Source organism: Erpetoichthys calabaricus, chromosome 15, assembly GCF_900747795.2.
Source record: "Erpetoichthys calabaricus chromosome 15, fErpCal1.3, whole genome shotgun sequence".
NCBI lineage: Eukaryota > Metazoa > Chordata > Cladistia > Polypteriformes > Polypteridae > Erpetoichthys > Erpetoichthys calabaricus.
Genome location: NC_041408.2, coordinates 72,595,393 through 72,620,519, shown reverse-complemented (window position 1 = coordinate 72,620,519; position 25,127 = coordinate 72,595,393). Strand labels below are relative to the sequence as shown.

At 37.8% G+C, this 25,127-nt stretch overlaps 1 protein-coding gene across 1 annotated transcript in view; it reads right to left on the bottom strand.

The window, feature by feature from the left end:
• Positions 1–3,109: 3,109 nt before the first annotated feature.
• The window catches only part of ogfrl1 (opioid growth factor receptor-like 1), a 120,356-nt gene continuing 98,338 nt past the window's right edge, over positions 3,110–25,127 (bottom strand). The window contains exons 5-7 of the mRNA XM_028820397.2: positions 13,214–13,280; positions 8,157–8,302; positions 3,110–5,022 (exon numbers count right to left, since the gene is read on the bottom strand). Of these exons, the coding sequence (XP_028676230.2) occupies positions 4,431–5,022; positions 8,157–8,302; positions 13,214–13,280 (805 nt within the window). The 3' untranslated portion in view covers positions 3,110–4,430. The remainder of the gene's footprint in view (positions 5,023–8,156; positions 8,303–13,213; positions 13,281–25,127) is intronic.

The following is a 25,127-nucleotide window of genomic DNA, read 5'->3' as shown; positions in this document are numbered from 1 at the left end:
GTTTTTCTCTGTCTCTCTCTCTCTCTGCTCCTGACGGAGGGGGTGTGAGCTGCCGCCTTCAACAGCTTTGTGCTGCGGTGCTTCGCATACTTAAAAGCCAAACAGAGAAGAGCAAACAAATCAATAGGGCTATCTCTCTGACATCTGCTCCTGACACACACTCCTTTGAAGAGGAAGATATGTTTGCATTCTTTTAATTGTGAGACAGAACTGTCATCTCTGTCTTGTCATGGAGCACGGTTTAAACTTTTGAAAAAGAGACAAATGTTTGTTTGCAGTGTTTGAATAACGTTCCTGTCTCTCTACAACCTCCTGTGTTTCTGTGCAAATCTGTGACCCAAGCATGACAATCTAAAAATAACCATATAAACATATGGTTTCTACTTCGCGGATTTTCTTATTTTGCGGGTGGCTCTGGAACGCAACCCCCGCGATGGAGGAGGGATTACTGTATGCCCATTTTCAAGCCAATACAGTTGTTGAGCTTTGATCTGTGCCTCTCCATTACATACACATTATAAAATAGCGTATAAATGTAATTTTTTCACAAACCAAAATCAATATTATGAGATTCTGTCTCAGTCCTTCTGCCTTAGTCCTTATCTTCTTCTCCTAATCTTTTTCCCCTGCCAGGGTGTGGTTTCCTGCAAATCGGACCAATCACAGCAAACTGTTCGGGTCACGTACTTAGTTTTGTTCCCTTTTGTTGGACTATTTTGTTACCTTTGTGCTCCCTGTCATTCCTGCACCCTGCCACATTCCATGTTTATTGGCAAACTCATACAAGCAAAAAGAAAATATATCCTTACCTCGACAAAAATAGTACCAGGAATATGCGTTAAAATGATTATTTTTAGATTTCTTTTGTTGTCACAAACATACGTCGAAAACACGGAAGGCAGGTTTTCTTTTATCGAAACTCAAAACATATTCGATAAGTTTTAGACTTTTATTTTCCAAGGGTGATTCATGCCCCATGTTCTACACTGTAAAATGCCAATGCAGACAGATATTTTTCAAAATTTACAGAAAATGTTGAACTCTGGAACACAATTTCACATGGCAAATACATACAGTATATCCCATGTTTGCGAAGAAACAACTTTGAATTGAAAAATACCAAACTTGAACCTTTAACATGGCTAGGCTACCAGACATTATGCTTATTCGGTGGCCATACTAAATATATGAAAAATAATTTGACGGCTGATGGGAGTTATACATATGCAAAAGCAAATACTTGTATAGTGACTACTGATTGCTTACTGACATCAGTTATCACCGAGGGGTTAGCGGTCGCTTTCCTGCCTAATCCAGGTCCTACAAGGACTCAAGGGAGTGCTCACAAGGGTGCAAAACTGGGCGAAGCCAAAGGGATGGTGAAGGACTGAAAACCGTAGTCCCAGAATTATGTGGAGGTTCCTGGAGTGAGTATTGTGGGGTGTGCATGTAAAAACTGAGGTGCCCATCAATTACAAAAGAACCTATTGGCCTTACTGTATATAGGGTCTTTCATGATAAAATAACACATGTTAAAGATAATTCACGATTCAGCATCTTCACTCTAAGTAGTACCACATTCCTTGCAAAAGTAAACAAGCTTTTTATTTTTTAAATCAAATGACTGCACGGACTACCAGATGTAGTTGAAGATACTTGACTCTTGCCCAAGTCACCACTTTTAAGGCTACATTTACACTGTCAATTTCACCCAAGCCATTCACATTTTTTGGCACAAATTTTATTACTTCCCTGCTTTGTAATCTACAAAAAAAAAACTTCATGGAACTGAATCCTTCGTGACAGAATGCATATTGGACTGTGCATCTCACTTCCAGCATAATTCCGATTCTGAGAGTGTGGCCAGGTTCAGCTGAAATTTTCTATGTTAAAACAATTTTTTTTTCACACCCGGAGAATCTGACAGAGAAGATTGGTGTCATCAGTGGATGCCTACAGGTGAAAAGTGACTAATATTACAGGAGGGGTGTATTTTATTTGACTTGGAGAAGCAGGCAAAAGTAGATGAATGTTAGAGACATAAAAGGAGCTTTAGGAGAAATATCAACGTGAGAGATCATAACTGCAGTGCCAATAAAAAAAATGATAAGCCTTACAGGCAAGAAAAATTTCATTCTCTTTGTTAATATATATATATATTTATGTTGCACTACTGCTACCAAAATAATGTCACCTGTCTAAGCTGTCCTTGTTGTTTCAGAGAGTTGTCTTTGCAGCATAAGGATCAGGAATGCATGTGAAAATAAGCCTGAACGGTGTGACAAAAGATGTTAAGTATTAAACACAAAATGACTGATCGTATAAGAGTTCAGCCCTTTTAATAAGACACCCCTAAATCTTCACTGGTGCACCTAATTAATTCAATGGCGGCCACCTGTCCGGGATTTCAGCTGACTGCAGTATAAATGCATCTTATCCAGTAGGTCCAATGTCTGGTGAGACAGTATGATGTACTAACCTGCACAATGAAGACAAAAAGAACACTCCAGCAACTCCCCAAAAAGGGTACTGAAAAAGAAAAGTCAGGGGATGGGGACAAGAAAATATCCAAATCACTGAATATCCCATGGAGTCCAGCTAAATTAATCATTAAGAAATGTAAATAATAGGACACACATATGTATATGTGCCTAGAAAAGACCATCCACAAAAACAAGAGTGATCATGCAAGTAGAAGACATTTTGACATAATCAGCGTCAAGAACCTAAATTACATCCCCAAACCCATTCAATCCAATTTAAAGTTGCAGGGGGCCACAGTCTATTCAAACAGCATTAGGAACAAAGCAGGGATCAGTCCTGGATGGGGTGTCAGTCCATCACAGGGTCCATTTATATACACACTGTCACTCACAAAGGCGCCAGATTTCATCCACATGCCTCTGGATATGGGTGGTAAACAGGAGTACTCTGAGAAAAACCCCATTGTAGAGTATAATATCCAGAGAAAAAAACATTGATTTATGGCTTTGACTAGAAAAGGGCCTGACTGCTTAAAAATTACACTTGTGTATTGAAAACAGTCAGCTGACTTTATAACGTCTCAGACTGATCTCAACAAATTCACACAAATGTCTCTTCCACTGACTTAATTGCTTTAGTCTCAGTTTATTCTTATGCAGTGATCTTCTCTGATGACGGAGTCAGGGTCGTCACACAGATTTGCAAACTTAAAACGGCAGCAGAAAATGACAAAAACCATGCATCAAGTATGGACACATATTGAATGTACAGTATTAAAGTATTAAAATGATCCATATATTTTGTCACAACTAATCCCCATGAAACATCAATCAACGTTAATTGAGCTAAATTTAGGAGTATAACTGAAATTAAGCTAACAAGAGATAAGGGCATGTGATAGCAATAGAGAAGTTCCAAACATTAGAGTTTGCAGGAAATAGAAACTTTGTGGATTCAGTGTTCTCTTGAATTATCAAACTCAAGATTTGACTGAACTAATTCACTTGGCTGCTTTCCTGGTCCTGGGCGTCCTACAGTATGATAAGACACATGTTCCTAACCATGATATTATCGTACAATGGTCTGATGATACTGTGTCTTTGTCACTATTAATGCTAAAAGTTCCACAAACTACAATGACATTAAGCTGCATGGCCTGGAGGAGCAACATGGTCAAAGGAGTCATGGCACCAAGCACCACAGCAAAGCACCAGGAGCAAATAGAGAATGGGAAAGGAATAATAAAAGGCAGAGAAGATGATTGCCTCAATTGCACTTTACACTTTAACTAACATATCTTTTGCTGCATGGACAGCTGGTCCGACAGCTGAAATAAAGGTCTGCAATGCTACACTAATGCATGTTTAGACATCCCTCAGATATGAAGGCTCTATCTTCAACAGCAGCCTTAATTATCCCTGGAATTTTAAGAAGGCCTGTGTCTTGGGATTATAACACATGCTCTTGAATACATGAATAATAGTTGACTCTACATGTTTCGCTTGTTCAGTTCTTTAACAAACAAATCAACACAGTGTGGGATGTGGTGATAGTCGCTTCCATCCATCCTTTTTCTACTGTACTTACTAGTCTAGGGGTTTTGAGCTTCAGTAACTGTAAGTGCTAATCAAACAGATCCTCATTTTACTTAAGGCAAATAGTCAGTGATTAAGAAGTAAAAAAGACTAAAAGACTAAAGCCACCAGAGGCCTTTCGTCCTACGCAAAGAGAAAAAATGGATTTCTGAAACCAAATGTACACTTCAAGAGCTACCGTCACGGATAACTGTATAGCCTAAAACCAGGAAAATACTGCACACCACCATTTACACATTAAATAGGTCTCAAAATTATACATTAAATAAGCCTTTTTAAAAGAGCATAATGTATTGCTGCAGTCACTTTATTTAATGGCATTGACACCACCAAAGACACACTGGGGCTTGATTAGTGCAGAGCATCTTTTTCGTCTTTTCCCCCATTCACAGATTTTATCTTGCTGCTGTCACCCTCTATTGCTTTATTTTCAGTAGATGTTTGTGTTTCATCAGAATAACTCTTCTCCTCAGTGTCCTGTTTCTCTCCAGATCCACCATTCTGCTTGTCACCTGTATAGACCTGGTCGTCTGTCCAACTTTCATCACTCTTCTTTGTTTCATCTCCTGTTTGCTCCTCATTGCTGGGAGCAGTTGGAGTGTTTTTTGAAACAGAATCCTTTTCTGGCTTTGATTTCACTGACATTTTATCCACAGGGCAATTAATTTTGGCTCCAGCTTTCCTTTTTTTGGGGGGTCCCCAAATGAAATGTTCAGACGGTCGATAGTGTAGCTGTGCAAACCTCAGCAAGCTTCTCCGCTCTTTTCGGTCTCGGATGGTATACACAAAATACTCCAGGGCACTTTGCTTCATATTGGGAACTGTCTCTTCTATAAGAGCCTCCTTCAGAAGAAACTTTACAAGAGGGGCTTTGAAACTCTCAAACCCCAGCTCCCCCAAGCTTTTTAAAATGCGAGTGATTCGTAAATAGTTGTGCTGAGACCTGTCAGAGTAAGAGGTGATGGAAGAATTGTTAGGACCTCCAAGTATACACAAGGGAAATAAAAATATATGTATTTTGTGATACAAAACAATTATTAATAATACCTAGAAATATGTTTAAACACTATTTTATAAGAATTCGCTAATCAGAATTGCTAGGCTAACTCTTGGAGAAAATGCTGTCTGCTTGCCATAAATTCTTCACTGTATTTTAAACTTTTTGCATTGCCTCTCTGCAAGTGAGTACTTGACCCAACTTACTTCTTGGCTGAAAGCTCCTATATTCATAAAAGGCCATTTACACTCCACCCTGATATCCTCTGGGTGGTTCCTTAACACAATCCAATCTAAATTACAGGATATCACTTCAATTTACAAGTGGGAAGAGTGACTTAACACCCAAAGGTTTCAACTGCAAGAGACGAGACTGCTGCTTTAATACCCCCCGCTGACTCCCTGTGTAACTCCAAGCAAGTAATTTAACTAATAAAAATATAATAGAGTTACTTTATTGTGATCTATTAAGTGCCAGACAGAAAGAGAGATAGGGCTCTATGATAGATAGATAGATAGATAGATAGATAGATAGATAGATAGATAGATAGATAGATAGATAGATAGATAGATAGATAGATAGATAGATAGATAGATAGATAGATAGGAAAGGCTCTATATGATAGATAGATAGATAGATAGATAGATAGATAGATAGATAGATAGATAGATAGATAGATAGATAGATAGATAGATAGATAGATAGATAGATATGAAAGGCACTATATGATAGATAGATAGATAGATAGATAGATAGATAGATAGATAGATAGATAGATAGATAGATAGATAGATAGATAGATAGATATGAAAGGCACTATATGATAGATAGATAGATAGATAGATAGATAGATAGATAGATAGATAGATAGATAGATAGATATGAAAGGCACTATATGATAGATAGATAGATAGATAGATAGATAGATAGATAGATAGATAGATAGATAGATAGATAGATAGATAGATAGATAGATAGATAGATAGATAGATAGATAGATAGATAGATAGATAGATATGAAAGGCACTATATGATAGATAGATGGATACCTCTTTGAAGTTCTAGGCCCACCCTACAGGCAGGATTGCGGTTGGTTGAATTATGTCATCAGAGAAATCTGACTTTGATTGTGACTTTGTATGTTCTAACTAGTGTTGATCGGTGAAATTTGCCAAAGCTTTTTGTGTAGCAAATTTGTTGAGTTCGCTGGTGACCTTGTTTGCTGCATTTTTAGTTAATATGTAATTATCTTTTACAATTTTTTATAAGTATATATAGATATGAAGCCATAACAGAATGAATTATTAAGCATAAGGAAAAGGACCGTAATGCATCTCAAGGTTAACTAAATGTAACTAAAAGCTGACAGCACATGAGGTCTCTGTCTCGTCTTACAGAATCTACCAACCTCAGTTTTCACAGTTAGAATGAGGTAAATGAATAACAAACACCCCTCCAGAAAGTGGGGATAAACTGATGGGAAAGCCCATACACCCTTCTACGAAGTGGTGCTAAGATCAGTAGGACAATCCGCTAAACGCCCCTCTTAATGAAGCAGTGTTCAGAATAATGGGAGAATAGACAGAAGTCAGAAATTACTGGTGGCATTAGTTGATTGTAGGACATGATAATGTTCTACATATTAAGAGTCGGATGAAGTGAGGTATTAGATGAGGTGATATAATCAGGAAAAAAAAGCATAAAAGCAGATGGAATTATTGAATTGAATGCTCACTCCATTGACTGAGACATTTGTCCATAACTAATTGCAAATAAAGAAATGTTCGCATTCTCATCTTGGTCTCGTTACTGTCTTCTTTGAAGACAGAGAAAGTTTTTTTCCTCAACATGTGCTGCCAGCATAGACTAACTTCTTTCCCAGTGCACCATGATGCTTTCCAAGGCCAGTGTGATGTCTTTGAACCGTAGCAGCTATGTTAGATGGGGATATCACTACTAGATATGCGCTACCTGCCTGATTTGCGTCATGCAGGCACAAAACTTTCATGTATGGGTACTGCAAACATACTTCATCTCACATGTTACAGCACTGCCAGATCTGTTTGCAAATGCATGAATAATTTAAAGTGTAAACATTTATGCGTGATATCACTACCCTATAGGTACTCTAGCTGGTTTTGCACCCTGCATGCATTAAACAAAACAAAAAAAAAACGTGCAGTATTTTCATTTTAAGAGTACAACAGCTAACCCTAATGAGAATATAATGATAATACTACTTTGTTCCGCATAAGTAATTGTACATTGTGTCTTCACTGCTGGATTAAGCATGTTATGCTTCACGCTACGTAGTGCAGATTGGGTAGTATGTAAGTATGTAATACTGATCCCTTGGATCATAGGCTTTGTGAGTGTTAGTTAGTCATAGTGATTGGGACTCAGGAGACACAGAGAAAGATAAAGGACTCAGAGTATCGTGCATGATTTTATCTCAAGAAGGTTAGCACTGTGGTCTCATAGCTCAGGTCACATTTTTGGTCACAATAATCAGTCCAGCGTACTTGGCAGATATTTCTCTAACACTCAGGGACACTTAAAAGACCCCTGCATCATTATAATGCACTCAGTTCAGTTCACTTTCTCCTTCTCCATGGATTCTGTTGGCTTCAATGTATTTTGCTGTGTTTGTTGAAATTCCCTAACATTTGTATGATTTTGACAAACGTGAGGCAAACTGAATTTAGGAGGGTGTGCCCATCACTAGTTCTAATCAACTGCAACATGTTATGTTGTTTGTTGCCTCTCCTCCACTGTGAATTATTATTATGTTATTATTGGAGTTATGATTACTTGTGAGTTTGATGTACGTTTTTATGTACTATATGAAAATGCTGTATGGCTTGTAATTTGCCATTAATACATTACAGCTGTAGATATATTCAAGGCATACTCAGTGAATAGTTCTATAAAAAATGGAACTTGCTACAAAGCTCACTGCTGAATAAGGGGGCCAACAGAACGACAACAACATAAACAGGAGTGTCTTATAGATATTTGGAAGCCCATACCAGGTATTTGGTTATAACAGGTTAGCTCTTTTTTTTATTTCTGACACTTACTCATTTAAGTGCTGAAACCGTTCACACCAGTTTGAGGCTCTGGAAACACTTCCATTTTTATCAAGCAGCTTTATTCCAAAAAAATCCAGCATCACAGTGTATGCTATTATAAATCTTCTTTTGGCTTCTCGGTTGTTCTGGAACTCCTACCAGGCAGAAAAAAAAAAACAAAAACAAACGAGTAAATCAAAAATTTATAATGTGAAGGGGATCACCTATTGTACTGTATTACATGTACAGTACTGCGCAAAAGTCTTAAGCACATGTTATGAAGATGCTTTCAAATATAAGGAAGTGAAAAATTTCTAAATTCAAACAATGTACCATCAAGAGCAACAGACAGTGAAAAACCAAATCAAATCAATATTTGGTGTGACCAGCCTCTGCCTTTAAAACAGCATCAGTTCTCTTAGGTACAACGTTGTGAAGGATTATAAGAATCTTGGCTGGTTGTTTGTTCCAAGCATCTTGAAGAGATTACCACCGTTTTTTTTTGCAGATTTTAATGGTCTTGCTTGTCTTTTCAAATTATCCCGCTACATAAATATGCAGTGTGTGTGTGTGTGCGTGTGCATTAGCCACTGCAGAGCACTTAATCACAAATATGTATATGTTTATATGTAATACATATTTATTTTCTTTTAAATTCATAGTTGTTGGTTATCTCGGTCCAAATATCAAATTATATTGAAAATATATAACCCTAACCCTACAAAAACAGATTGTCAAAAAGAAAGTTCTTGTTTTATTAACTTTATAAACACTTATTACAATATATCCATATTTATTAAAATAAACAATGAATCTATCACTTATTGAGTGCACTGCATGTGTGATTATTTTCCATTTCTACGGAGATAAACTTCAGCTCCTGCTTCCCTGGAACCCTGACCACCACACTGAAGGTTTAGAAAACAGACATGACAACTGTTAATAAGGCCGGCTATTTCATGGACGGCTGCTCCATCTGGTAGGAGTTTCTATGCTACTTAGTGTTGCCAATTTGAGCTCATAAAATACATTAAAAGATTAACATTATATTTACACTTTTTATTTGTTTTTAAAATTTTGTTCCATTGCACGTGCTATAGACTAGTAAAACAAACGGCATAAAGACTCCTTTTTGTAACAGACACCTTTCTCCTGCCCAAAAGAAAACAGCTAGAATGGGAATAATTTAACTAGGAGTAATCATTAAAAATACTGAAATCAACAAAAGGTTTGCATGGTTTTTATTGACACATTTTAAGAATGTATTTAATACACGTTTTACAGCCTACAGCACATTGGATTTCTCAGATCTGTCCCATTTGTAAATTTATCAACAGCTAAAAAATTTAAAATTTTAAACATGTAAACATTTTAACATTTAAATTATTAGCATGTATGGAGTTTCCCTTGCACTTTTTCACCTCCTTTATATGTTAAACATCCTTCAATCCATCCACTACTGAACCACTTTAGGGTTGTGATGGCTGAGGACTTCCCAAGCAGTACTGGGCATAATGCAGGCACAAACCCCATAGGAGATGCCAGTCCACTGCAGGACATGCCCACCCTCACTCCCAGGGGGCTAACACAGCATTGCCAATTACCCTGGCAGGTATAATAAAGGAATGGAGACACAAAGAAGCTCCACACAGGGAATGCCCAGGCCTGTATTCTAATGCAGGCTTCTGCAGTTGGACAGCAGCACGGGTAACTAATGTTTGGTTAGCTGGGTCACTCGTAAGGTAGCATTGATGCCATATCCACTCTGCAGCTGTAAGGCAGCATTTCTGACAACTGCATCGTATGCCATCCAGTGTTTAACGAATACCTTAAAATGCTCTCTACAAAACTCTTATCTCCATCCTAAAGAATTCCCTTTATGCCTGTCTATATTTTTTGAAACTGTATTTAATAAGGATACAGGTATGAAATGACTTAAAACATCATTCTGAAAAGGAGTGTAATGAACTTGAGACCTGTGGATTTGCTTAAATGCCACATTAAATACCAAAATAAACACTAAAACTGAAAAATTGAAGCTACCTCATTTAATATCCCACATTAAATGCACCTTTTAATAGGTGATCATTTTTTCCACTTGGATGGCGCTGACATGTTTTTTAGAGGTTGACACTTTACAACCCTTTAATCTCTGAGTTAAGCCTGGGATGAAGGTCTTTCTGTATACCCCTTAGTATCCTGCATAGAAAAAGTGTGGCAGAAGATAAAACACAGCAGCAACTGTAAAACTAAATCTCAACCACTGACCAACCAGGTGAATCTTATTAAGCCATTTAACCTACCTGTGCCCCAGGCAAAAAAACATGGAAACAGTTGCATTGTGGTTGGGAGGTGCAGTGGTTAGTGCTGCCACCTCACACGTTCAGAAGAATGGAGTCAAATCCTGACCTAAGCCAGAACATGTGTAGAGGGTGCAGTTTCCCTCCATATTTGCAGGGGTTTCTAAATGGATACCCCACTGTTTATCCAACATACGACAGATGTTCAAGTTAAGACAGGAGGTGACCCTAAGATGGTGATGTGAATGGGCTATCAGTACCTCCAGGATTGGTTACTCCTTTGCACTCAGTCCTGCTTTGATAGGTTCTGGCTACCCATAACCCTAAGGTGGGTTGACAAAGGGATGGATCTATCTATTATAATTTTGAACTTACTTTGGATAAAGATTTATGTTGAAGAATTCAAAGGACTCTTCTTAATGTAAAGCATAAGAAGCTCTTTCAACTGCACCAAATTCAAACAATAAAACAATGCACACCTGGCAGAACATTCAGGTACAGTCAGAGTTGATTAGCTGGCTTGAAAATGGGAGCATTTTTAAATTTTCTAGTCACTTTATTAGAGTTTGTTATCACAATTTTGTTTATGACATATTTTTATAACAGTAAGTCACATTTAAAAACAATAATGATTACATATATTATCTGCATACATAAAATAATGTTTTTAACACCATTTTACAGAATCGTGTGGCTGAAATTGCTTTCGTAGGCAACAGATTCCAACTCGAGTGATCAAAAACGATTCATGTGCTGTTGTTAGTTGTTGTTGGATGTGGCGGGCCTGTGGTTAACTGGAGTTTAAATTTCTTAAACATAAATTTTTTCAAAGTACTGTATCTGAAGATGATAAAAGGTTAGTGCTGCAATTGCTGGCTGCATCCCAACAGGATAGATAATGTATCATTGTGGTGCTTTGATAATACATTACAGTGTCAGAGAAATATTGAATCATTATGATCTTTAGATAACGCAGCCGTGAGGGTGTTTTTGGAGTACACACTCAGTCACTGTAGCATGACATGTCACTAAGCCATCTTTCATATATCTCTGAATTTAAGACAAAGTTAAGATGCTTTTTATTGTTTACTTGTACAGATATGAACATCATGTCAGATTGATTTCAAGAAGCAGGAGAAGTGAAATTCTGTGACAGAGGTTCACGCAAGATGCCATGTAGCTTAAGAGACAAGCGTGGGATTGAACAGAGGCAGAAGGCAGATGTTAGCATATAACAAGGCATTCTAGTACCATAAGGAGACATTACTTAATTTGTACTGTGATGAATAAATAAACACTATCATTAATAGTGTATTGAATAAATAAAGAATATCACTGAATTAACAAATACACATCTAACATCGTACCATCCACAGTCAACTATCCCCACCCACGTCTGACACCACCCCATCCCACGTCCTGCAGTGAGGTGTATCTGCTCCAGTGTGCTCGACTGCAGGTGTTTCCCTGTCTCCTGTCAAGAGAGGCTGTCAAAAGTATAAAAGGAAAAAATGAACTCTACAGGATAAGAGGTAAAACTGACACAGTAAATTAATTCATAGTTGAACCTGCACATGTTTGCAAAACTTGTTAATGCTTTTAAATGGGAGATTTTGAAATTTCAAAAACGTGTACAGCATGCTGCAGTCGAGATATTTCAAAGGAAAATTGAACCATCCTAACAAATGCCCTTGATGAATAAGTGTGCTAAGTTTAAAAAAAAAAGTGGTCCACTGGGATCCAAGGTGTTCCATGTAGACAGATAGACGTGGCTACCTCAGTAGGTGCTTTTCACATTATACGCAAACACACCTAAAACGCCATCTGCACAAAGCATGTTATTGGTACGTGTTGCTCACTCTCTAATTCACTTAAAGATTTTCAGAGACAGGCAAGGAGCTGCCACATGGGTGCCTGAAGCTAAGCCTTCTGCCGATAGTCAGAAATTCACTACACAGAGGAAGGAAACTCTTTATTTTGTTTGGATCTTTTTGTCCCAACCTGATAAGCACAGATCTCAAAGTTTAGCTGTAAACATTTTATGTGCAAATGTATTAGTACTGCTCTATCTTTACAATAGCATTTTTATGCTACATCATATCAGATACAAACCAATTTTCAAACAGAATAAAAACTGAGACTAAGATGATTACAGCAGACACTACCTGCTCTATAAATTATTTAGTCACCACAGCTGCTAAAATCTTTTAAATTATTGATGTTTTCTGTTTTACTCAGATCCCATGCTGTTTCTGGGTTTAAAGGGTTGTGAACAAAATGGTAGATTTCTATAATAATACCTGCATTTTTCTTACAGTTTTCTGGTATAAACAGCCTTGATGGAATTTATGATACTTCTGTTTTTGGATATCATTTCTTGAGAATATTAATGGCCTTTTCCTTTCATATAAGCTGTATAGCAGAGAGAATACAATTTTGTTGTCCATTTCAATATTTCAGTGAGGTTATAATGGCAGAGGTGTGCAGGGCTCTAAATGCCCAATGTAGTTCTTTGTTGGTAAAGCAAAACATTATCTATGATAATTAGCAACAGATCTACAAAAAGGAATTTTTATATATGCAAAGTTGTGTACATGTCATTAGGCATTTTAAACTGCTTAAGTTACACAAAGATACCAAGAAAATGTATTAGCTTAGTTCTTCCACAGTCAGTCAGGCCTAAGTTCATCCCTTCAGGCTTTGGCAAATCCATTTCAGAGGCTAAACTCAGCCTACACTGTCCAATTCTGCTAGTAATAACATTACCTTTATCTCATCTTGAGTTAGCTCCTGGGCATAAAAGTTTAATCCTTGTTCCCGTAGAGGAAAAAGCCTGTAAAAGAAAGGAGGAAGAAATCAGCGGGTTGAATCAACATATTATATTTCCCAGTTAGAAACAGTATTAGTACTGCTGCATCACAGCTCTGGCTTCATGGGTTCATATTCTGGCACTTTTACTGCCTGTGTGCAGTTTGCAAGTTCTCCCTGTGTCTACAGTAAGTGTGGTTTTTCCAGTGGGTAATCCAGGTTTACTCATACATTGGAGATTTATGGATTAGATGACCTGGACTCTCTAAAGCTGGCCATGTATGAGTGAGTGAGAGCAGGTGAGGTAGTGTGGCTCCTGCTTCAAGTGTAATGGGCTTTGATCTAGTTAAATTATGCATGTTTGACAATGCATTAATAACAATTGATAACATATTACTCCTGTGATGGACTGCCACCCTCTCCATGGTTTGTTCCTGCCTTGTACCCTATGCTAGCTGGGATAGACCTCAGCACCACCTGTGACCCTGTTCAGGACTAAGCCACTTAGAAAATGACGGACTGACTGACTAAAAAGATTTTAATAAAACATTAACTGGTTATTAAATTTGCACCAAATAATTCTGCACATTTTAATAAAATCCACATAAAACATGACACTGTATAAGAATAAAAAAATGCTGAAGTAAAACTGAATGAGATAAAAAAAAAAAAAAAAAAAAAAAACCTTTGCTTAGGTAATGCTTTCATGTAAAGGCACCGGCAAATCTCAAATTCATATTCTTATAAAATTCTTTCCAAATTCCTTAAAGCACCGGCAGATTTACTGATCTACTCAGGATAATATGGTGAGAAAGAAGTAACATCTTGACCACAAGAAGCTCACACAGCTTACATTGGTAATAAGAAAAAGTGAAAATATACTATCAGGATTTATCAGGATCAAAGCAGTGCACTTCGGGACAGAAGCAAGGCACAGATAGAGCCTACAAGAGACAGAAAAGGAAATGAAGATGTATACGAATACGCCAGCATGGGGAAAAGAGCCCCACTAGGGTGTGCTAAACCCTTTAACTATATTAAGTGTCTCTGTGGGATTTCACCTGGGACATCAGAACAGATGAAAAAATATGGCACCCTGTGAGAAAGAAGGAGAGATTCCTACAGTACGTTATTAAAATGAGGGAGAAGCTACAGTGACTTCAGAAAGTATTCAGACCCCTTCACTTTTTATACATGCTGTTATGTTGCAGCCTTATGCTACAATCATTTAAATTATTCACAATCAACACCCCAAAATGACAAAGCAAAAACAGGATTTTGAGAATTTTTGCGAAAATATTAAAAGTACAAAACTGAAATATCACTCTGACCCAAGTATTCATGCCCTTTACAAGGACACATGAAATCTGGCTCTGATTATCCCATTCTGTTGATCATCATTGAGATGTTTTTACACTTTGCATATGATTATGAAAGGAACATGCTTGTCTATAGACAGTCCCACAGTTGAACAAAAACCAAGCCATGAGGTTGAAGGAACTGCCTGCAGGCCTTAGAGACAGGGGCACAGATGTGGAGAATTTTACAAAACAAATTCTGTAGCATTGAAGGTGCACAGTGGGTTTCATAATTCATAAATGGATGAGATTTGGAACAACCACAGCCCTTCCTACAGCTGGCTGCCTGACCAAACTGAGCAATTGGGGGAGAAGGGCCTTAGTAAGAGAGATGACCAAGAACCCTGTCTGGTTTGGTCACACTCATTGAGGACTGGAGAACCTGTGTGGAGATGGGAGAAACTTCCAGAAGGATCACCATCACTGGAACACTCTACTAATCTTTTTTTATGTCAGAGTGGCCAGACTACACATGAAAATATTCTTGGTGTATGTAAATGGCACCTAAAGGACTCTCAAACTATAAGAAACAAGATTCTCTGGTTTGATGAAACCAAGATTGAACTGTTTGGCCTCAGTTCTAAGTGTCACATCTGGAGGAAACCCTGCACATTGCTCATCATCTGCACCTTATCATTGCAGCGGTAAAGCATAATTGGGGCAGCATCATGCTGTGGGGTTATTTTTCAGCATCAGGGACTGGTAGACTAGACAGGGATGATGGAAAGGTGAAAGGAGTGAAGTACAGAGACATCCTTAATGAAAATCTGCTCCAGAGCACCCTTGACCTCAGACAGGGCTGAAAGTTCAATTTCCAAAGGAAAGTGACCCTGAGCATAAAGGAAAGACAACAGGGTCAACTCTGTAAATGTCCTTAAGTTGTCCAGCCACAGTCTGAACCTGAACCCAATCAACAGAGCTTGAGAGGATCTGCAGAGAAGAAGGGCAAAAATCCACAAATTCAGGTGTGAGAAGATTGTCTTGTCATACCCAAGTAGCCTCGAGGGTACCATGCTGCCTATTAGAATGAAGTGTGCCGGGGACAGTGTTCCTGGGGGAGTTCTAGTATAAATAGGAGGCCAGGTTCATGAGAAAGAAAGACAAAGAAAGTTAGAAGGTTTGGGAATTCTAAAGAGGGAGCAAAGCAGGCAAGCCACTCCACTGATTTTCCAAGACGTAAAGCCAATAACCTGTCTCTGAACGTAGACAAAACAAAGGAGATGATTGTTGACTTTAGGAAGACTAAGAGTGACCATCTACCACTGAACATTGATGGCTCAACTGTGTCAATAGCACCAAATTCCTGGGTGTCCACCTGGCAGAGAACCTCACCTGGTCCCACAACACCAGCTCTTTAACCAAGAAAGCCCAGCAGCGGCTCTACTTCCTGCGTAGGCTGAGGAAAGCCCATCTTCCACTAGCTATTCCAACAACATTCTACAGAGGAGCCATAGAGAGCATCCTGAGCAACTGCATCACTGTCTGGTTTGGAAATTGCACAGTCAGAGATCGCAAAGCCCTACAACAGATAGTGAAGACAGCTGAGAAGATCATCGGTGTCTCTCTTCCCTCCATCATGGACATTTACACCACACGCTGCATCCGCAAAGCCACCATCATTGTGAATGATCCAACACACCCTTCACATTCACTGTTTACACTCCTGCCATTGAAAAAAAGGTACCGAAGGATTCAGGTCCTCACCACCAGAATGTGTAACAGTTTCTTCTCCCAAGCAGTCAGACTCCTGAACACTCATGGACTGGTCCGATATCTGATACAGTATATGTGTTCTGTTCTGCAGTGTTGCAAATGTTTGCACATTTGACTCACAGGCACCTTGTTATATATTATGTCTTTATGTTATGTGTCGTGGATTCTTCGTTGTCCTGTGTTTTATGTAGCACCATGGTCCTGGAGGAATGTTATTTCGTTTCACTGTATGCTGTACTACTGTATATGGAAGAAATGACAATAAATACTCTTGAATCTTGGAAAAAAAAAAAGACCTGTGGTAGCTTGGCCCAGTGGGGCAGCTAAAGCTTGGAGTAGTTGTGAACTGTTTATTTATGCAACTTGTGTTGTACTTTCAGTTTTATTTTAATAATAAACATACAATTTTTAAATCTGGAGTCTCTCTGGTATTATTCTAGCTATGGAAAGTCACAACCAGGCATCGTCTCCTATTGCAAAGCTCAGTTTTTAAACTTTCTGAAAAATAGCTGTCACGTGAGGCCATCACTATTAAGACGAACGCTATACACTTCTAATTGGATCTATGTTAACTCTAAGACACCCCTACTTGGTTGACCTCAAAATCAACCGGGCTAACATAGTAAAAGTAAGTAAATAAAAACAGTAAAACCAGCCAAAATGGGTAAAACTGGAGAAATACATGCATTCCCAAAGATCTGTACACATTACAGTAAACAACAACCAAAGGCAAACACCATTCTCTACAATCAAATAAAATATTATGTGCAAAATCTTAAGCACAATAATATATAAAACAATTCTTAAAACGCACTCAATCAAATCAAGTCATGAAAGTCACAGTCACCCATTTTAGGACAATTATTAACAAATTGACAACAGAAACTGATGCAGAAAAAATAATATTATGATGGGGGAAGAACATGTTGCCCCATTAATAAGGATAAACCAGTTATATTTCAATGTTTTGTAGGCTTCTCTGGATTCACCAAGAGGTAACCATGGAGACAGGACCCTTGGAGCTGATAGCTCAGGTGGATATTCAGTAATTTCCTTTGGGATATGATCTTTCTTCAAGACTTGAGCCTTGTTATTTTTCTAATCCAGCCAAAAGTGTAACTGTTAATCCTGATTATGGCCACGATACTCCCCCTCATTCTTTTTTTTTTTCCTTTATCAAGTATTGCAGCTCTTCCTGAAATTCTCCTGAAGCTGTGGGGGTGTCTTTGTCTCCCTATAATCAACTTGTGCTTGTGCAGTCCTTCCAGTTAAGCTCAGCAGCTGCCATACATATGGTTTACCTATAATGGAAGTAACATGTGCTCAGCACAAAGCAAAACAAAATTGTACGGACAGAGCAAATGATGTGCATGTCGTCACAGTGTGCCTCTGCATCAAAATTTAGTGTACAATTAAACCTAATAATGAGAGTGGGTCATGCTTGAGGCCAGCAGCACATGGCATGACTTCAGGTTCAAGAATTATACCAAACAATGCCTGCAGTTGCTGAATCTTGTCACCTTCAGATGTCAGATTATACGACAAATAATCTCAGATGGATTACAAGACTTCTCAGTACAGTTTCAGATTCCCAAAGTATTGCAATGTCTCCTCATTTTGACAGCAAATTAACAAGTGGACATATTGTATGCATTACATTTCTGGGTTGGAACTCATTGGTTGTCATCATCTCTTGTACACACAAAACCCTAAGAGATGTAAAATGTTCACAAGTCCTAAAAAATTAAGATGATTCAAAAAAGTACTTCAGGAAATGTGGACTTTTATTTTATCTCAAAATATAAAACTGTTAATTTATCTAATTTCTGAAGCTGAGTTTCAATTAAATAAATGTGTGACTTTCATCCATTTGTAAATATCCATGATATTTTTTCTGAATCCATGATGTCCTAATGGGATTTACATGAAGCTAGAACCTACCACTGAATTAGGGTAGGAAACAGCAAGTGGATAAGACAGCCATTCATTGCGTAGCTCACTCATATAAGGCTGAATTAGGGATGTTACAAGAAACAATACATCAATACCAAGACAATATCAAAGTCCTCAAAACACAAAAGTATTCGCTTTTTTACAGTATTTGTAGTAACGACTGAAAATCAGTACTGCACCCATGTGGGACTACAAATAATATGTACATTAATAACAATGTGAATAGATACAACATCTGCGGTGGGTTGGCACCCTGCCCGGGATTGTTCCCTGCCTTGTGCCCTGTGTTGGCTGGGATTGGCTCCAGCAGACCCCCGTGACCCTGTGTTCGGATTCAGCGGGTTGGAAAATGGATGGATGGATAGATACAACATATGAAAATGGCTCACAGTGGTGATGCTACAGCACCCTATCAACAACTGTCGAAACAATAAACAGCAGAAAACATGATTGGAAATGCTTTGTGTTCGAGGCTTGAGAATTTCAGGATGTGACTGCAGGACATATACTTGTAATCTATAATAATAAAAGGCAAAGCCCTCACTGACTGACTGACTGACTGACTCACTCACTGACTGACTCATCACTAATTCTCCAACTTCCCGTGTGGGTGGAAGGCTGAAATTTGGCAGGCTCATTCCTTACAGCTTACTTACAAAAGTTAGGCAGGTTTCATTTCGAAATTCAAAGCGTAATGGTCATAACTGGAACATATTTTTTGTCCATACACTGTAATGGAGGAGGCAGAGTCACGTATCGCGTCATCACGCCTCCTACGTAATCACGTGAACTAAAAACAAGGAAGACATTTACAGCACGAGTCACACGCGGGAACGAAGGTAAATGACGTTAATTTTTGACTGTCTTTTAATACTGTGTAAGCATACATATTAACACATGTGCAATTAAACGTGTGCATTTACGGGGTGATTTCTCAGGCTTAAAAGCTCACCTTTTATCAAACGCGGGAACAAAGGTAACTGACGTTGTTCACTGTCTTTTAATACTGTGTAACCATACATATTAACACATGTCCAATTAAACGTGTGCATTTACGGGGTGATTTCTCAGGCTTAAAAGCTCGCCTTTTACTAAAAAGGTAAATGCAAAACTATTTTCAATCAGTTTATTGAAACGCTCCCGTTAAGGATTGCAATAACATATTCGCGAGATAAAAGAACGAAGTAGGGGGAAATGGAGGAAGAGCCGCAAACAGCGAAGAGCAAAAAATTAATTAAACAATTGAGAACGGAGCGAGTTAAGCATACAAGCATGTTCATAAGGGAAACAAAGCACGGTGTAAAATGTAAGTTTAAATTAAGTTTATAGAAACGCTCCCGCTGCGGATTGCAATAACATATTCGCGAGATAAAAGTTTAATGAGAACACACGAGGTATAAACGAACCACACGCCGTGGCGCAATGTTAGGGGCAACAGTTTCAACCATTCTATGATCTGCTTCTCGCAACTGAAAGACGGCACATGGCGGATGTTAGCCGACTTGCTGACCGCAACGTTAGGGGCTTCAACTATGGCGCTGACGCCACATCTCAGTGCCAACACTTTGCAGACTCTACTTAAAAGACACGCCCTCCTCAGTGGACAGTTAAAAACACCAATCAAACTAACGATGACATCAAGTATTACCCAATCAAAAGTAGGAAAGGAGGCATCTTCATAAAATGCGTGTGGGATGATTTGCATGAGACGCTGCTTTAAAAAAAAAAGATAAAAAAAATACGGGATAAATCCCGTCCAGTATTGATTCAAAACGGGACGCGCAATTTCATTCTCAAACACGGCACGATTCCGTATTTTAAAGGACGGGTGGCAACCCTACAGTGCCAGGTAACCACCCATACAATCAGATTGTGATTCAGACTAGGAATGCAATGAATGTAATTACCCCGATCTACATACAAGGCGAAAGTCTTGCAACATTCAAAGATGATGGTTTGGGATAAGTACACCATACAACATAAAAGAGCTTATGAAGCCTTGAACCGAAAAAAGCAAGATCTCAGAGATCGTAAAAAAAAAATAGGAGGTAATGTCGTTTTACTCGCTGTAGATTTTACTCAAACATTACCAGTTATTCCACGAGGGAGACCAGCAGATGAACTCAACGCGTGTTTAAAATCCATGCTTCTCCCACGCTCGGTTATATGTCGCGTGTTCTCAGGTAGGTGCACCAAAAAATGTATACATTTAAGCATGTAATGGGCAAACAAAAAATGAGGTATACCCGAAGGCACTGCAGTAGTACTTAATGTAACTTTACTTCTTAAATGTTAATGTTTTACTGTTTAATAATTTATACGCTTCTTATATGTTGTTCAAATTCTTTTATCAAAATACCACTGACAGCGCAATGCACGATAACATGGAGTGAATACACCATACGCATCCGCCCACGGCTGCCCTGCTGTGCGCAGATAGGAGTTGATTCTACAATAAAATAAAATAAACATAAAAAGAGTAAAACAATCATCACCCATAAAGCGTGTGTGTGTGTATATATGTGTATATATATATGTTGATATGTCGATGTGTATATGTATATATATATATATATATATATATATATATATATATATGTAGATATGTATATATATGTGTATATGTATATATATATGTTTATATGTGTGTGTGTGTATTTTATATATATAAAACACAGCAACACTCATAACAATGACAACACAATTACATTGACAATCATGTTACGTTATTTTTAAAATGTTTCCTTTTTTTTTCATAACCTCTTTAACACACTACTTCTCCGCTGCGAAGCGCGGGTATTTTGCTAGTTTTTAATAAAATCTAAAACACACACACACAAACAGGGTCTCGTTATTGCCACTTTTACCTCATTACAGAATTAGTTCAGAAGCAGATTTGTTCATGCACTGAAAACAAACATTGTTATTATGAGGGGCAATTGTTTAATTTGTATTGTCAGAGGAGATGAAAAGATAACAAGATTAATCACTTTTTAATACATGGTCCTACACAGTCTCCAAAAATGAACTGAGGCATTGCATTCATTCTCTGATTGTAATGAGCACTTCAACACATTTCCATCAGTTTAAGTATCCATCCATTTTGTAACTGGCATATCAGTTCTGGCTTGTGGGTTTGGAGACCTCACAAAAAATTCATAAAATTTCAGTGGTATTGGAATCAAATATAAAAAATCTAGTATTGTGAGATCCCTTGGCTGAATTAATACCAAAATGAATCTAACTGTGACCATTGTAGGACAGACTCAGGCAAAACAGTTCAACATATTTACTTTAGATGTGTAAGGTGCCAATTAACATAATATGTAGGAGCAGAATCGGAGTACCTAAGGATACCCACAGAGCCACAGGGAGAGTACACAAACTTCACCCAATGGCCGGGGCAGAACCTGAACCCAGACTTTAGGAGCTCTGAGGTGGCACTTCTACTATTACACATAAAACTCAACATGAAATAACTAAAACAAACATTTCACATCATGTATATGGTAATACTTACTTGCACATTTTTTAAATGATTGAGGAAAAAGGTACAGGTTAGGCAATATTAAACTGATTTTGTTCGCATGATTAACACTACAATTAATCACAGTCCTGTCCAGGTTTGATCCCTGTCTCACAACCATTAATGTTAGTGAGATTAGCAAAATTGAGTAAACGAGGTTTTGGAAAATGACTGTAGAAATATTTTAGCCATTCAGTGAGTAAGAGTAATATATGAAATTGCTACCAAGAATTAATTCAGTTTTCCTACAATAAGTCACTTTATGGTGCTCCTTACACAATCCAGAAAATGTTTAAAGCAGGCCCTATAAACTGCCCCTCTCTGTGTCACATTTTTTTCTTGAGCTGTGCTCATTTTTATCAAGCATGGGTCTGACGTTCACTGAATGCAAAATCAACCTTACCTTACCCTCTTTGACATGGTGAGATCCTTTTCCTATTTTTCTTGTACTTTTGTCATCCTTGTGACACACTCCTTGTCAGAGAATCGCATAAGATTGATGGATCTAATGGCCCATAGCTTGCACACATTAAGCCCTCATACAAGTAACAGGCTGTCCGGGTAAATGTTGTCAATAGGATGGCTGTATATTTAAAATTTCAACATCTATAATTCATGACCTCAAACACATAACGATATTAAACATGAAGGCTGGAGAGAAATTTGCTTGAGCTCCAGTACATTCCAGACCATGCATGACCTTTATTTTCTACTTTTTGCAATGTTCACTGCCCAGAAAATGTAATAAGTGAGTTCTTTGTTACTAGCTAAGCAAAAGAACTGCCAAATACAGTATGTGTACTTCATCAGCTATGGTAATAAAATATTTTTTTCAATGCAAATCAGTCAGTATTAAACCCATAAATATAAGATTGCTAAGATATTTGTAATTTGACCATCTTTGTAGCACAGCACATCCATGATGAATCATGTTAGTAAACATTATTTCTTGGCTTTCTGGTAAGAAGAATGCTAAGTTTCTGTGGCTTTACAACGCACAACATCAAGAATAAAATATTTCTTGGGCAAGTGATTGCTTAGTCATTGTTTAAGTGACCTCTGATGTCCTTTATTCACAAAATGTGCCTAAACAGCACACGCCACAGCAATTTCACTCTTGGTAGCAGCAGGTCAGACTGTCATGGCGAGCAGCTCAGTGTTGATTGACAGTAACTAAGGTTTTTCTCCTCATTGTTTTTTTTCCTGCACCCACTTTTAACTACGCCGTTTCTTTTCAAGTTCAGAGAGTGACTATAATTTTGCCATATGGAGATTTACTGCCTGTCATATTTTGGGACATCCTCCAGGGCATGGAAAAAGAAAAATGCATTTAGATGAGTAAAGAAAAATGATAATAATATAATACAGAATAAAAAATGTAATATGCACTTATCCAATTGTATTTTTATTATCTGTATTTTTTTTCAGGAAATTGCTACCAGAATGGAACCAACCCTGGAAGGACCACCAGGCCATTCATCAAGGGGCACAGAAACAAACTCCCACCGGGGACATTTCAGGACCTTAGTCAACCTCAGTGTTTTGACTGGATGAGGAAAATGGAGCTCCCTGAGGAAATCCACACAAACACAATATGAAGGTGCAAACTCCATAATGTAATTTTTGTTATTTCATAGTAATTGTTATGGGCATAAGAAACAGCCTGAAGGACCATTGTGAGCAGGAGAAAGGAGCCCAGGAGAGGATCAAGTAAAAGAAGGAATGAAGTCAAAGCCAGTGAGTCAAAAGAGGATCAAAGTGATATTAATTAAAGAGCAAAAAGAAACTCAAGGATGAAGAAAAAAACTGATACTAGGCCTACTAAAAAACAAGGTAACTATCACTAATAAAGAATTAGATTTTATTTTTTCCAGAAAGGAACATCCATCGAGGGATTGCAGGCACACTAGTTGTTGTTATATTAATACCAGAGCTAACTTGACGTCATGGCTGGCAAAGAATGCAATAGCAGCGCCTAATTATGACATCAACGAAAACAAAGAATGAGATGTGAACATACAATAAAATATAACAAATATGTTGAAAAAAAATACATATCACGCAAATGGAATCTACAGAAAATCTCTTGTTAAGTCAGAATCTGCACAAAATGCATGGCAACAATCAACATGGTATTAAAAAGAAACAAAATTCATAACACACATTCCTACCGATGTGCGCACGCCCAGTGGAGGTGAACGGTTACATCATATGCTTGTTTGGTCATTTCAGTGTGGGCGGAAATATGTTCATAAACAATGTGAAAATGCTAGTGTGAATAGGGATTGTTTTCAGTTAAATGAAAATGTATTAGTGTAGACGTAGACCTATGAGCATCAATCTCCTGCACTGGTACCCAAGTACAGTTTGAGTGAAACAACAAGAAGCTCTCTGAATGTCTTTAAAATAAAGTATTTTCATGAAGAACGTGAAAAAAAAACCAACTTTCCTGGGTTCCTACTTATATTTTCATGTGCCCCTGAGTGAGTACTCCTAGGACACTCTGGTTGAAATTGCTTTCAAAGTCTTATGTTTAATTTATAACTGTCAAAATGGAAAACAAAATTGTCTAAAATTGCCAATACATAAATACGCATTATTATTTTTCCAATAGATCTTTTCATACTGTATTTGGTAGCATTTGCCTGTCAATTTGAATTGAAGGTCCCATACATTGGCATTGTCAAGTTGCATTTCTATAGAGGAAAATATATCTATTGAAAACCCTTTTTCTAATCTTTAATTAGTGGTTTTCAAATTTAGTCCCGAGGAACATACTGTGGCTGCAGGTTTTTGTTCCAACCAACTTCTGCTTTTATTTGAACTCCTTGCCTAACTAAGCAGGCTGCTACTTCCCATTTTCAAAGGTTTGGGGTCAATAATAGAAGCTACCAAACTATGTTTTGTAAATTTTGATTAGAATGTACCAAGCATTTATCTGCGTCACATGGGGATAAATTGGTGTTTTTTTGACTTTGTAAGATTTTCATCATCATTGTGATTTTAACTCTGTTTTTCCATATTGTTTTGGTTATTTAAAACATTACTTACTAATGAGCACAATAGTGTGCCTGATGCTGAAGTAGATTGCAGCATTCTGGCATTTGTTTTGTCATTTGCACAGGTCTCTGTTCTTGTTGCTGTTAGTCTCTCTAAAGTCAGATATATAATACAGTAATCCCTCCTCCATTGCGGGGGTTGCGTTCCAGAGCCACCCGCGAAATAAGAAAATCCGCAAAGTAGAAACCATATGTTTATATGGTTATTTTTATATTGTCATGCTTGGGTCACAGATTTGCGCAGAAACACAGGTGGTTGTAGA